The sequence below is a fragment of the Lipotes vexillifer genome, unplaced genomic scaffold (assembly GCF_000442215.2).
Source record: "Lipotes vexillifer unplaced genomic scaffold, Lipotes_vexillifer_v1.1 scaffold216, whole genome shotgun sequence".
In the NCBI taxonomy this organism is placed as follows: Eukaryota; Metazoa; Chordata; class Mammalia; order Artiodactyla; family Lipotidae; genus Lipotes; species Lipotes vexillifer.
In genome coordinates, this window is record NW_006779100.1 from 4,322,392 (window position 1) to 4,335,424 (window position 13,033).

General features: G+C 36.2%; 1 protein-coding gene across 1 annotated transcript in view; it reads left to right on the top strand.

Annotated features, from left to right (window-relative positions):
- Positions 1-13,033, top strand: part of CPD (carboxypeptidase D) — a gene marked incomplete at its 3' end in the record, with an annotated part of 55,934 nt that overhangs the window by 832 nt on the left and 42,069 nt on the right. The window contains exon 2 of the mRNA XM_007452468.1: positions 5,549-5,796. Within this exon, the coding sequence (XP_007452530.1) occupies positions 5,549-5,796 (248 nt within the window). The remainder of the gene's footprint in view (positions 1-5,548; positions 5,797-13,033) is intronic.

A 13,033-nucleotide genomic window follows, 5' to 3' on the forward strand; every position in this document is an offset into this window, starting at 1 on the left:
CCCGCCCCCTCCCCATCCAAGTGAGCCTCCAGAGCAGAGGCTGGGTCTGGCACTCAGTAAGCGCTCAAACGGTGCTCTCAGGCCTAAGCGACGGGGGTAGTGAGGGCGGAGAGCGACACCCCGTAACGGGGACAGGGCCCAGGCCGCTTAGCCTCCTGTCCGGCTAATTGTCCGAGAAGCGCTGCCTAGAGGCTGTCATTTGTTCAAAGGATGCAGAGAGCGCTGTTTGGCTGGAGGGGAGACTCTTCTAGCATTCTGGCCCCTGTTCTCACAGGATCGTAGAATATGAGCGACAGAAGAGACATTAAGGATGACCTAGGTCAGCTCACTTATTTTATACATAAACTGACAAGACTGCGATTATCTTATTACTACAGGCACTGTGCTAAGCCCTTTCCGTGGACTGCATGATCTCAGTTTATGTTGGCCACAACCTGATGAGACAGACAGCATTAACATCCCTGTTCTGTAGCTGGGACTTCAACTCACGCATTTAGTCAGTGCTCTTTAACAGGCATGGAGGGAGTCTGTAGCCTAGATATGACAGATGACACTCCTGGGGTCGTCTTCTTGGTTATTTAACAGAAACTGATTCACTTCCAGTCTACCTCTGACTCAGCTGTGGAGCATATAGGTATGGCTGGCTGGAGAACTTGTACAGGTCTGGAACCTTCATCTGTAAGCAGCTTCATTTCAGACTCTGAAGGGTTTCTGCTGCCACTTGTGCACGTTATTAGTGGGCCAGGGCCAAATGGCTAATTGTCACACTTAATAGACACCTTAAGTGTTAGTAACCGCTCTGTGAGATTTAAAAACTTAAAGGAAGCATGAGGACCTGAAGAAATTGGTGTATAACAAGAAAATATTATAAATATATATATGGTGTGTTTATGTACCCAGTTAAACCTTACAGGAATTGTTCCTACTGGCAAAATGTGTGTGGGCTACAATAATATGGGTCATCTCTGTGGAGAAGGTAGAACTTGAACTGAGTCCTGAGAGATGGGTAGGATTTTCAGCAAAAAGGTGGAAGAGAGGAATAAAGGAAGAAGGAACTTATTCCAGATGGAATAATATCTGAAGTGACCATGCACCTCTTCCTTTTGTCAGGCATCGGCTTTGCCAGCATATCCCCATTTTTGTGTCTTCATAAGGCTTGTGAAGCAATTAATCTTTCCATCCTGATTTGAAGAAGATACCTGAGTGACAGATAAGATACAAGCAATAATGAACAAAGAAGTTTCCCTGTAGGACTTGGAATCATCTCTTCTACAAGGTTCAGCATATATAACAGACCTTGAAAAATTCATGGCCATTATGACAATTCTAGATTCTTTTTAATCTCCTACCTTTCACTCTACTTCTGAGATCCCTTGTAGGTATTAATTTCGCATGCTTTCTGGGAAGATTTTTCCTTTAAAGATAGTGGTGTCGGGGCTTCCCTGATGGCGCAGTGGTTAAGAATCTGCCTGCAAATGCAGGGGACACAGGTTGGAGCCCTGGTCCGGGAAGTCCCAGATGTCGCAAAGCAACTAAGCCCACAAGCCACGACTCCTGAGCCTGCGTGCCACAACTTCTGAAGCACACGTGCCTAGAGCCAGGGCTCCGCCACAAGAGAAGCCACTGCAATGAGAAGCCCGTGCACTGCAACGAAGAGTAGTCCCAGCTCGCCGCAACTAGAGAAAGCCCAAGTGTAACAATGAAGACCCAACGCAGCCAAAAATAAATAAATAAATAAATAAATAAATAAATAAATTTAAATAAAATTTAAAAATAAAGATAATGGTGTCAGGACCTCTGAACATTTACATAAGAAGTGTGACTTTAACATACAGCTTATTGTCAGAAGCTGTGATGGCCAGGGCTTTTCTGAGATGATATATCAAATTCACTGTTTGCATTGCTAAAAGGACACGTTTAAAAAGCCCCATCATGACCTTTGCAGCGATGTAAATTCTGTGAGTAGATTTTTGTATTCAGTATTACTTCTGCTGTGACCAGAAATAAAAATGAGCTTTGTCTTGGTGCAAGTCACCTTGAGACTATACTGAAAGCTTTAAATTTTAAATCTAGGACCAAAAATGTGCTCTTTGGATAACTCTTTCATATCACCAGTATTTAATGATTAAAGTTATGGTCTGGGCTGACTAGTTCAATGATAGGAGCTTGTGAAGATTTTAAAAGCTCATCTGTGTCAGTTGGTATTACAAAGAAAGTGGCTCTATTTTGTGGCTATGGACTACCCTAATCATATCCACCCTCTTTTCAAATGTAACTCTAATCAGAAGGGAAAGTAGGTGAGTATATAGGGTGAAAAGTACATCCTTCCATCCTCAATCATAAATAACTCAAGATGCATATTATTTAATGATTAATCAGTAACAAGGGACATTGATATGTGAATAAAGTAAAAAAAACAAGCATATACACGATTTGAGATTGATTCCTAAATATATAGAGACAGCTTTATGGATAGGAAATTCTAAAACCACAGACATCCGTCTGTACAGAGAAATTACCTTTTTCAATGTATTTCATGAAATAAATCATTTGAATAATTTCTTGATATCCTATTCACCCAGCTGTATTAGAAATAGATTTTTGTTGTTGTTTTGGATGCGTAACAATTTAAGACTCATTTCCTCCTGCTTGGGAAAGTGGAGTTTATTTTCTTTGTTTCACTTTATACTTCATCCAATCCATGATTTTGTACTACTGATAATTGACTCATCTGCTCAAGAAAATATACAAGATTTTAACTCCATCATTAAAATAAAGATTTTATAGTTTACTTCACCCTCATATTTTTGGCACGGTTCTTTAATTAAATATACCTGCTTAGACTTTAATAGGAGATTAGCATATAAATGATTTTTGGGGTATGTTTGTGAAAAGCATTATCATATTGTTGGGGTAGGTGTATAGCTACAATTTCCTGAAACCTTTAGAATTTAGTTTATCAGACATCAAGTTTTCTTAATTTTTTAAAGTTATTTACAGGGTTATCTGGGGACCATAATAAAGTTAACTTGGAGATTGACTTTTTAATATCTACAGACTCTTGTTTATAATTTTTATGATATATTTACCAGTTACTTTAAATCTTACGCAAGGAATGATATATAATATTGAAGTCAAGTGTGAGAAACACTTAAGAGAATTGATTTGATTGGAAACCATAAAATACCCTTCAGATAAAATTGGATCGATATACAAAGTTGGTTTGACAAAGACTAAAAGAAATAATCTTACAACCACTATAATAGATATCACTTTCTTTTGAAATCGCCCTTACCAGAGTGGCATTGGTGCTTTTAAAACTATGTGAGTAGAGTAAGGAAAATCTAATAATTTAATTTTATCACTCAAGTAGATTGCAAATATTTCATTGTTCTAAAAGTATTTGGTTAGGCCATTTTAACAGTATTTCTGAGAAGTGTTAGAAGAAATGTCGAAGTGAAAAACAGCATTTAATAGAGAATCTTGGAATTTAAAATTTTAATTGAACACATATAAAGTAATATGCTTCACTTATTTAAAATATTCAGTTACCCTTTTTATTTTTTTCCCACTAGACTATGAATGCCATGAGGGCATTTTTGTATTTGCTTCTTCACTAATATATTCCTTAGTGCCTACAGAACATTTGGCTTATAGTTGACACTCAAGAAAATTTGTTGCTCAGTTGATTGTCTGAACCTGGGCCAGCCTTCTTGTAACTTTCCCAAAGTCAGTGTGGGGTGGTGGTGGGGAAGTACTTAAATTATTTTAGGCATAGAAACCAAAAAGTCAATTGTTAATAACTTGCTATGGAGGAGGGATGGGTAAATTGGAGTTAGAATAGATGCTTAGTTTTTGTTTCTGTAACATTGTAGCATTGGAACTGGTGAGTAGAATTATAGTCTGTAAGCAGTGATTCCCTAAGCAGGATGCTAGAGGTCTCCAAAGGAATGAGCATTTGTTGAGCAGGGGCTATAAAGCAGTCATTGTGCTGGAAGATAATTGTACATGTATTATCTTATTTAATTCTTGTAACAACCCTGGGAGGCAGGTAGCATTAATCCCCATTTTACAGATGAGAGAGAAACTGGGGTTCAGTGGATTTAGAGGCAGCAACTTCTCCTGATCATGTTACTGGTGAGTGACATGTCTGCAAAACCAAATGTTCTTACCCATATTTGCCTGGTTTTAAAGCCTGTGCTATTGCCACTATACCAAATGGCATTCCCCTCTGGTATCTAGAACTGTGCTAATTTTAATTATATAAAACTAGTCTTCTTTCATAGTCTATTCTGGTGTTTAATCACTGTCTTTATCAGCTAAATTCTGTCTTCTGATGAATAGATTCTGTGTAACAAGTAATTTTCATTGTTTGACCTCCTCTGGGAGGTACTGATCATACTTAACCTTTCAAATTAAACATATCGTAGACTTAATTTTCTTTCAAACATATAGAAAGAAATGTTATAAATCAACCCCCTTTAGAATTACTGTAGGTCTGTTTACTTCAGTCACAAAAAGGCAGAAGCAAAAAATCTAATTTTGAGTGCAAAGAGAAAAGTGTTTAATCTCCACTCATAGTAATCGTTTGAACTGTTACCTGAGTGAAAAATGTATAAATAGGACTTCGGCATGTTTTTGCCTTTACCTTTTACCATAAAAGGCATTCTTCAGTATTTCTATATCTATAAATTTGACCAAATTGTAAATGGGTTCGCTTAAAAGTATCAATAAAAATGCAGAAAGTTTAAAATGTTTCTTTTATAGAAGCAGCCTTGTCTCCATGTCAGTTTATTTTTTAATGGTCCAACCAGGAACCTTACACCTAGAAAGAGAGCTGCTTTTACAGTGATGCAATGTGCTGTATTGTTTTTATCTGAAAGCAGCTCAGGTCTTTCCCCACCCTGAATTTTCTCAACTATGGCTTCTCTACTGAAAATGTGAATTTAGTGTACTGTGAAAATGGAATGAGGCAAAGCACATCCTGTTTTAAATTAGACTCCCTATCTTAAAAATTCTCTCTGGAAAGTAATATAAAAAGCATGAAACTTATTAACCTAACTCATATATTCAACAAATATTTATTTATGCCAGCCATGCTTTCTATGAAATTAACACAATATGAAGTACAAAAATTAGATTGAACTCTATGAAATTGTCATTTTTGTAGGTCAAGACATGGTTGAATAGTGGCAAGTTCATATTGTTCAACTTAATACATGATTTTACAGTTCCCTGAATAAGACGTCTCCTGAAACATTAATTTACACTGTTATTCAGCTGTTTTTTTCAGTGATGGGGAAATTATTTAAAGTTATTTGAAGTTAACTTGGACTGTAAAAACTGTTTGAAATTTATTGAATTAATAATACTTTCTTTCCATTTTCTTTTTTTTTTATTATTGTTAGTCTGTTTTAACAGCTGATAGAGTTGTCTTCTAGGTGTCAAGAGGAATATCTAAGTTCATTTATGAAAGATGTAGAATTTTAAAATACATGTTTTCTGTTCCCTTTAAAAAGTGATATGTGATTTGGTTATGTTTTCAAAGGTTTGTGCTTTCTGGAAATCTGCATGGTGGCTCTGTGGTAGCAAGCTATCCTTTTGATGATTCTCCAGAACATAAGGCTACTGGAATCTATAGCAAAACCTCAGATGATGAAGTGTTTAAATACTTGGCAAAAGCCTATGCTTCAAACCACCCCATAATGAAAACTGGTGCCCCTCATTGTCCTGGAGATGAAGATGAGACTTTCAAAGATGGAATCACAAATGGTGCGCATTGGTATGATGTGGAAGGTATGTAAAGCCCTGAATATGCTATATTTCCCCCCGTGTTCATTTAGCATTCCTGAGTATACTCTGGTGGAAAGAGGAAATTTCGAGGAATTCTGATTTTCTTTTTTTGGCTGTGCTGCACAGCATGTGGGATCTTAGTTCCCTGACCAGGGATCAAACCTGTGCCCCTGCATTAGAAATGCAGAGTCTTAACCACTGGACCACTGGGGAAGTCTGAATTCTGATTTTTTTAATCTTTTTTTTTTTTAATTTTGAAAATTTCAACCCCACAGTAAAATTGAAAGAAAACTACATGAACACCTGTATATCCTTCATTTAAATTCACCAACTGTTATCTTACCCCAAATGTTCTCCCTCCTAACCCCTCTCATGTGTATGCACGCGTGCGCACGCACGCACACGCACGCACACACACACACACACACACACACACACTTTTTTGCCAAATGATCCAAAAGTAGGTTGCAGATTTTATGACACTTCACCTGTAAATACCTCCCAAGTATGTGTTTTCTAAGTACAAGGACATTCTCTTGTATAACCCATGTACCATTATTATAACTGAGAAATCAACACTAATTCAGTACTATCATGGCACATGCTGTTCATAACTCAAAATTCCTCTGTTATCCCCCAAATACCTCTTATAGCTCCTTTTCTTCCAGATCAGATGCAGTCAAGCTCCCAGCATTGCATTTGGCTCTTGTGTTGTTTTAGTTTCCCCCATCTAGAACAGTCATATCAACAGTCTCTTTTCTCAGTGATGGTGAAACTTCTGAAGTGTCCAGGCCAGTTGTCCTACAGAACGTCCCATATTCTAGATTTGCTGCTTTCTTCCTTATAAGATTATCAGGTCAAAATTTCCAGCAAGATCATTATATCCATCACATCAGGAGGCACATAAAGTGAGGCTGCAAGTAGCCAAGTTGGGCAGCTTGGTTGATGTGATGACCACCACTTCTCTCCATTTTACATAAAGACACATTTTCCCTTTGTATTTTAATATGTGGGATGATTGTGGAATGCTGTTTTTTAAAAATTGTGGTTGAAAAAAAATATATCATAAAATTTGACATTTTAACCTTTTTCTTTCTTTTTTTTTTTTTTTTTTTGCGGTACACGGGCCTCTCACTGTTGTGGCCTCTCCCGTTGCGGAGCACAGGCTCCGGACGTGCAGGCTCAGCGGCCATGGCTCACGGGCCCAGCCGCTCCGCGGCATGTGGGATCTTCCTGGACCAGGGCACAAACCCGCGTCCCCTGCATCGGCAGGCGGACTCTCAACCACTGCACCACCAGGGAAGCCCTTAACCATTTATAAATGTAGAATTAAGTGGTATTAATTATATTCACAATGTTGTACGTCTGTATCACTCCCGTCTACTTACAAAACTTTAAAAATACAAGACAGAAATTCTGTAACCATTAAGCAAAAACTCCCTATTCCCCACTCATTTCCCACCGCCCCCACCCCCACCCCCAGCCACTGGTAACTTCTAATCTCCTTTTTATCTCTGTGAATTTGCCTATTCTAGATATTTCATATAACTAGCATTAATATACTTGTCCTTCTACATCTGGCTCATTTCACTTAGCATAACGTTTTCAGGGTTCATCCATTTTGCAGCAGTATCAGAACTTCATTTCTTTTTATGGCTGAGAAGTATTCCATTGTATGTATATACTACGTTTCATTTATCCAGTCATCCGTTGTTTCCACCTTTTGACTACTATGAATAATGCTGCTATGAATGTTGGTATCTACAAGTATCTACTTGAGTCCTTGTTTTCAAATCTTTTCAAATACTCAGGAGTGGAATTGCTGGGTCATATGGTAATTCTGTGTTTAGCTTTTTACACAGTGGCTGTACTACTTTACATATCCACCAGCAATTTCTCATGGAATGCTATGTTTATGTTAAAGTAGGCTTGAATTTTTTACCTTTTCTTTTAAATGTTATAAAAACAGCTGTTGTTCTTTTTAAACTTTTGGTATCCTTTGAATAATGACTTTTTCATTTTTATGCCCAGGCTTAGACAATTTAATTAAGAGTAATCAGAGGGAACAAGTCAATCTATGGAAAAGTCATCAGTATAAACTTTTTTCTCTTCTTAGAATCTGCCCACGGTGAATGCCTTAGATTTCCCCTTACCTTGTTGTTGGCAGTTAGTCACATTATAAAGTATGTTACGACGTTTCTCTTGATGTGCCTTCATATAAATATTTGAATAACTCTTTGACTTTTTATGTCAAGCCAAGTGTACACAAATTGGGGGCTAAGTTTTAGGACTTGATACTTTCTAGGGTCTTCTTATTCCCGTATAGTTTCTACCAGTGTTTCTTATATATAACTAGTGATTTGAACTATTTAGAAAGGGCTTTGAAATATTTAGAAGCCAAACTTTCTGCCCGGAACAATTAGAGGTGGTTTGAAAACCATTAAAAATTTTTAAAGATAAAGGACGTACTTTAATGTTTAATCTCATTTCAATCTTTAGCAAATATATTTCTATTTTTTTTCTTTCTTTTTTTTTTTTTTTTTTTTTGTGGGATCTTAGTTCCCAGACCAGGGATTGAACTTACGCCGTCCGCAGTGAAAGCACAGAGTTTTAGCCACTGGATCACCAGGGAATTCCTTTTAGCAAGTATATTTAATAAAACCTGATTTCATGAACTAGTGGTTTTGTGATGTAGTCAAGTTGCTTCATTATTTGAGATACTATTTAAAATAATGGACTAAAAAATAATTAAATTTTCATTTTTGGAGAAAGTTATAAAAGGTTAGAAAGTAGTTTCTAATTGACAGATAATTAAGGAAGGTAAATATATGTTATACTATTTTAAAAGTAAGTGTGCTTCCTTCATAGTAAGATTATTTGGTTAAGCCAGGCAACGGGTTTTTCTGAGTCTTCAGACATCTAAAGGAGCTAAATTTTGCTGTTGCCATTATTATTGTTTTTATGAGCATCTACTTCTCTCCTGTTTTAGCTGGATGGTCAGGCATATTTTATTTCTACAATAGGTAGCTTATATCTCTTACTGCCTTAGCAATATTGAGCAGTTTCGGTAGTTTCTTTTGTGTGTGTGTTTTAATAGCTTTATCAAGGTATAATGGATATACAATAAACTGGACACATTTAAAGTGTACAATTTCATAAGTTTCAACATATATGTGCACCCATGAAACATAAGTTTTAAGTTTCAGTAGTTTCAACAGGGTAAATTCATTGTTTGTCTTATACTGGACTGCGATAAGATGTTGTGAAACCTTGTGACTAGGCATATATTCAGACCCCGATGTCCTGGAATAACTTGACTGACATTTATGTGATGTATTTAAAAATTCTAACTCAAAGAAGTTTAGAGCTGAAAATGAATATATTGATCTAGTCCAACCCTTTTGCTTTATAGGAAATCAAGGCCTTAGAGAAGAAATAACTGGTGTGGAATCATTTATTAACCTAGCAAATATTTACTGAGCACCTGCCATATCCCATACACTATATTAAGTGATGGGGTATAGTGTGAGCAAAACAGAAACAATTCCTGCTCTCGGGGATCAGATAGTGTATTAGTAGTGGGGGATGTGAGGTAATTTTGTCCCCACCACCTTCACCTTCATTGCCAGGGTTGATTCAGCATATCTAGCTGCCTACGTGGGTGGCCTTGCTTCTCTCAACATGTCTCTCAAACCTCAGGATCCATCTAGGGAATGACTATCCTAATAAGGCCTGTGAGCAGTCGTGCTCCTCTGCTAAAGCCTGTTATTGTGAGAGCCTAAGCTGAACTTATTCACGGGGCAGGCTTTCTTCTATTTTTTTTTTTTAACCACAATGTGCTGATTTGTATGCCTTTTGTTTGCCATTCTTTATTATTTTCTTTCTTCATGGTTTTGAAGACATTATAAAAATCATCTGATGGTTTAATATGTTTATTCCAAAGCAAACCTAATGAAACTGAATTATAGTTTCAGTCAACTTTTAGGAATTGCCCTCTTTCAACTTACAGAAATTTTTAAAAGGGCAAGTAACCACCTAGAAAGAGAAGAGAGCTATGAAATGTGACCAGATACCATATCTGTAACTAATTCAGGTTTTTTGGTGCGACTTTAAACTCCTTTGATCATGGTGGGCAGCCATTCTCTGCATAAAGTGGAGGTCAGACTGAGTAGCACTGATGTGCTCTTAAATACTGAGGTATGTTTGGCTTTAAGTAGATTGCTGACAGAAAGGAAAGAGCCTGGGGAAAATAATTACCAAACTGTTTTGAACAGCATAAAAGATTAGTTAGATTTGGTCCAAAAATGGGCTGAAAAGCTTATTCTTGTGCAGCATTTTCTGTGTCATTAAATGTTTTAATTCTTATGACACCAGGAAATTGGAATCTATATAAAATAAAAAAGAATCAAATGGATGGTACAGAACTGAAGAAATATAATATCTGATATTAAGAAATAGGCAAATCCATAAATACAGTAGGAGATTTTAAACATGCCTTTCTCAGTAATTGTTAGATCATGAAGACAAAAATATCAGTAAGGACACAGAGGATTTAAATAACATAAACCAATCTGACCTAATGAACTTGTACAAAATACTGTCCTCATATCTAATTTTCCTGCAGAGTCTGTTTACTAATCCAAAGTGTATATGATAAGTGATTTACCATTGGTCACACTTAAGGTAGATGTGTCTAGTTCTGTTAGTGCTTGTGTTAATTTTTGTTTTAAAAATTACATATTAAAAGCAAACTAGCAAACACACTAAAACTTAAAGCATTCTTATATCTTTGCTTGTTTCACATTTTAATTGGAGCAAGTCTAAACTTTTCACAGTCTGACTCAAGCCTACATTTCTAGTCTTCTCTCCTTCTTTTCACCTACCACTGAATGACTTGTCCTTCCTGCAAAATGTGAACCTTCACATACTGGGCTATTCTCTGTCTGGAATGCTTTTCTCCAGTTCAGCTGTAACCTTCTCTGAAAACCTCCCCTGTAGTAACTGTCACTCTTACCTTCCTAGAATATTTTGTTTAACATCAGTGTAATGCTTATCTACTTATGTTGTTAGTTTTTTGCGTCTCCTGCTAGAGTGTGAATTCTTTGATAAGGACAGTGGGGTGCTATGCATTTTGTAGTTATCTTTATACAAAATGTATTGGCAGGGAAAGGGTCCTACAGGAAGTGAGACTAGGGAGGTTTTTACGGTTATTTGGAGTAAGGTCTTTTTTTGGAGATATGGGCTTTATCTAGAGGGATGCCATGGGAATGAAAAGGGAGTATGAGATATATAAGAAATTGTGCAAGAAGAGTTGCAGAATTGACCGTCAGTTAGATAGTAGAACAGAGTGTCAAGGCAAAGAAAGACTTAATTAAAGATATAACTTGGAGATTTTGAGCCTGGATAAGTAAGAATGATAATGGAAATGGGGAAAAACTAATTGGAAGGGGTGTGTTTGTGTGTGTGTGTGTGTTTTCTCTTTAGATGTGAGAGGAGTGAAAATTGGAGGTGAGGTGGTACTGGATGTACTAGTTATAAATACTTGATGTACAGTTGGGAAATAGGCTCTGGAGCTTGGGAAAGAGGTCAAGATTATAAAGAGATTTAGGCATTATGAGATATGTGGAAAGCATATGGCAGTGTGCCTGATTTTGAAAATTGAATTGATATTGTTTCCTAGCATCATTTAATTGCTTGGAGCCAGAAATTCAACTAGGGGGAAAAAAGTATATATATATATATATATATATATATATATATATATGAACAGATGGGTGCTTTTTCATCTCCAAAGTGAATGTACTTCTGGCATTTTGTACTGGGATGTTTTCTTTAAGGCATGACAACAGTTTAGATATTCTCAGCCTGTTCATATTTTAAGAATACTATTGATAATCAAATGTGCATTAATAAAGGGCTTTTGGTTTTATCTGATCTTGTACATTAAGGAGCTACTTGGATCTTTCTTCCTTTCTCTCTCTCTTTTATCTGAGTACTACCTCATTTAAAAGGAAAGCAAAAACTTAAAATGATACTCAAGCAGAATTTTTTCTTCTGCTTGAGTCATAAGTTTGTCTGTTTTAGTAAACTGAAGTATAGCCTCATATAAAAATCTAACCTTTAGGAGCAGTGTGCTTGTATATTTTGTAATGTAATAGTAGACTTTCATCAAGGTTGAGAACCAAACACTGTTTTAGAATATGGCCCCTAAATCTTCAGATCCAAAGTCTAAAAATTAGATGTGCTTTTTTTTTTTTTTTTTTTAAATTCAGGGGGTAGAAAATAAAAAAGTACTTAAAAACAACAACAAAAAAAAAACCAAAGGAAAATACAGTTCAAAGACCTGCGTGAGAGAGAGTGTTGACCAAGTTAGACAAAACTGAAAGCAGATACAGGACTGTGTAATGTAGCTTAACTTTGTAGAATCATATCATTAGCAAATATATATTCAGTGGGAGTGGTGAAGGAAATAGATTTTCATAAGATAAGTTGTTCAGAATATGAAGACCAAGTTCAATTAAGATTTGGTGAAAGCAAACTTGAATTTAAAGACCAGGAATATGGGAAAAATTCTTTCAAGGGCAATCTCTGTTTTTTCCATTCATTTAATGCAGATCTTCCACTTAAAAATTTTTATGACCGTCATACTCATTAGCTTTTAAAAATATCTCAAGGAGTACAAAATTATCATTTAATAACTTATTTATAAATAAATTGTTCACAAAAGTCAAAGTTGTGAGAACTTTTCACTATCCCTTGAAGTAGTTTTTTTTTTTTTTAATTTTATTCCACCACATTCTTTTTTTTAAATATCTTTATTGGAGTATAATCGCTTTACAATCGTGTGTTAGTTTCTGCTGTGTGACAAAGTGAATCAGCTATACATATACATATATCCCCATATCCCCTCCCTCTTGTGTCTCCCTCCCACCCTCCCTATCCCACCCTTCTAGGCGGTCACAGAGCACTGAGCTGATCTCCCTGTGCTATGCGGCTGCTTCCCACTAGCTGTCTATTTTACGTTTGGGAGTGTATATATGTCAGTGCCACTCTCTCACTTCGTCCCAGCTTGAAGTAGTTTTATTAAAGAAATAACAGTAAGCTCCAAATTTAAATATAGAATAGAAATTGCCTGTCTGTATTCCTGCATGCGAAAATGCTTTTCCTAATGAAAAAAAAATACATTGCATTTTTTTTTTCTGTAAAAGGTTTATGGGGTTCTTGTGTCATACAGTTTGAT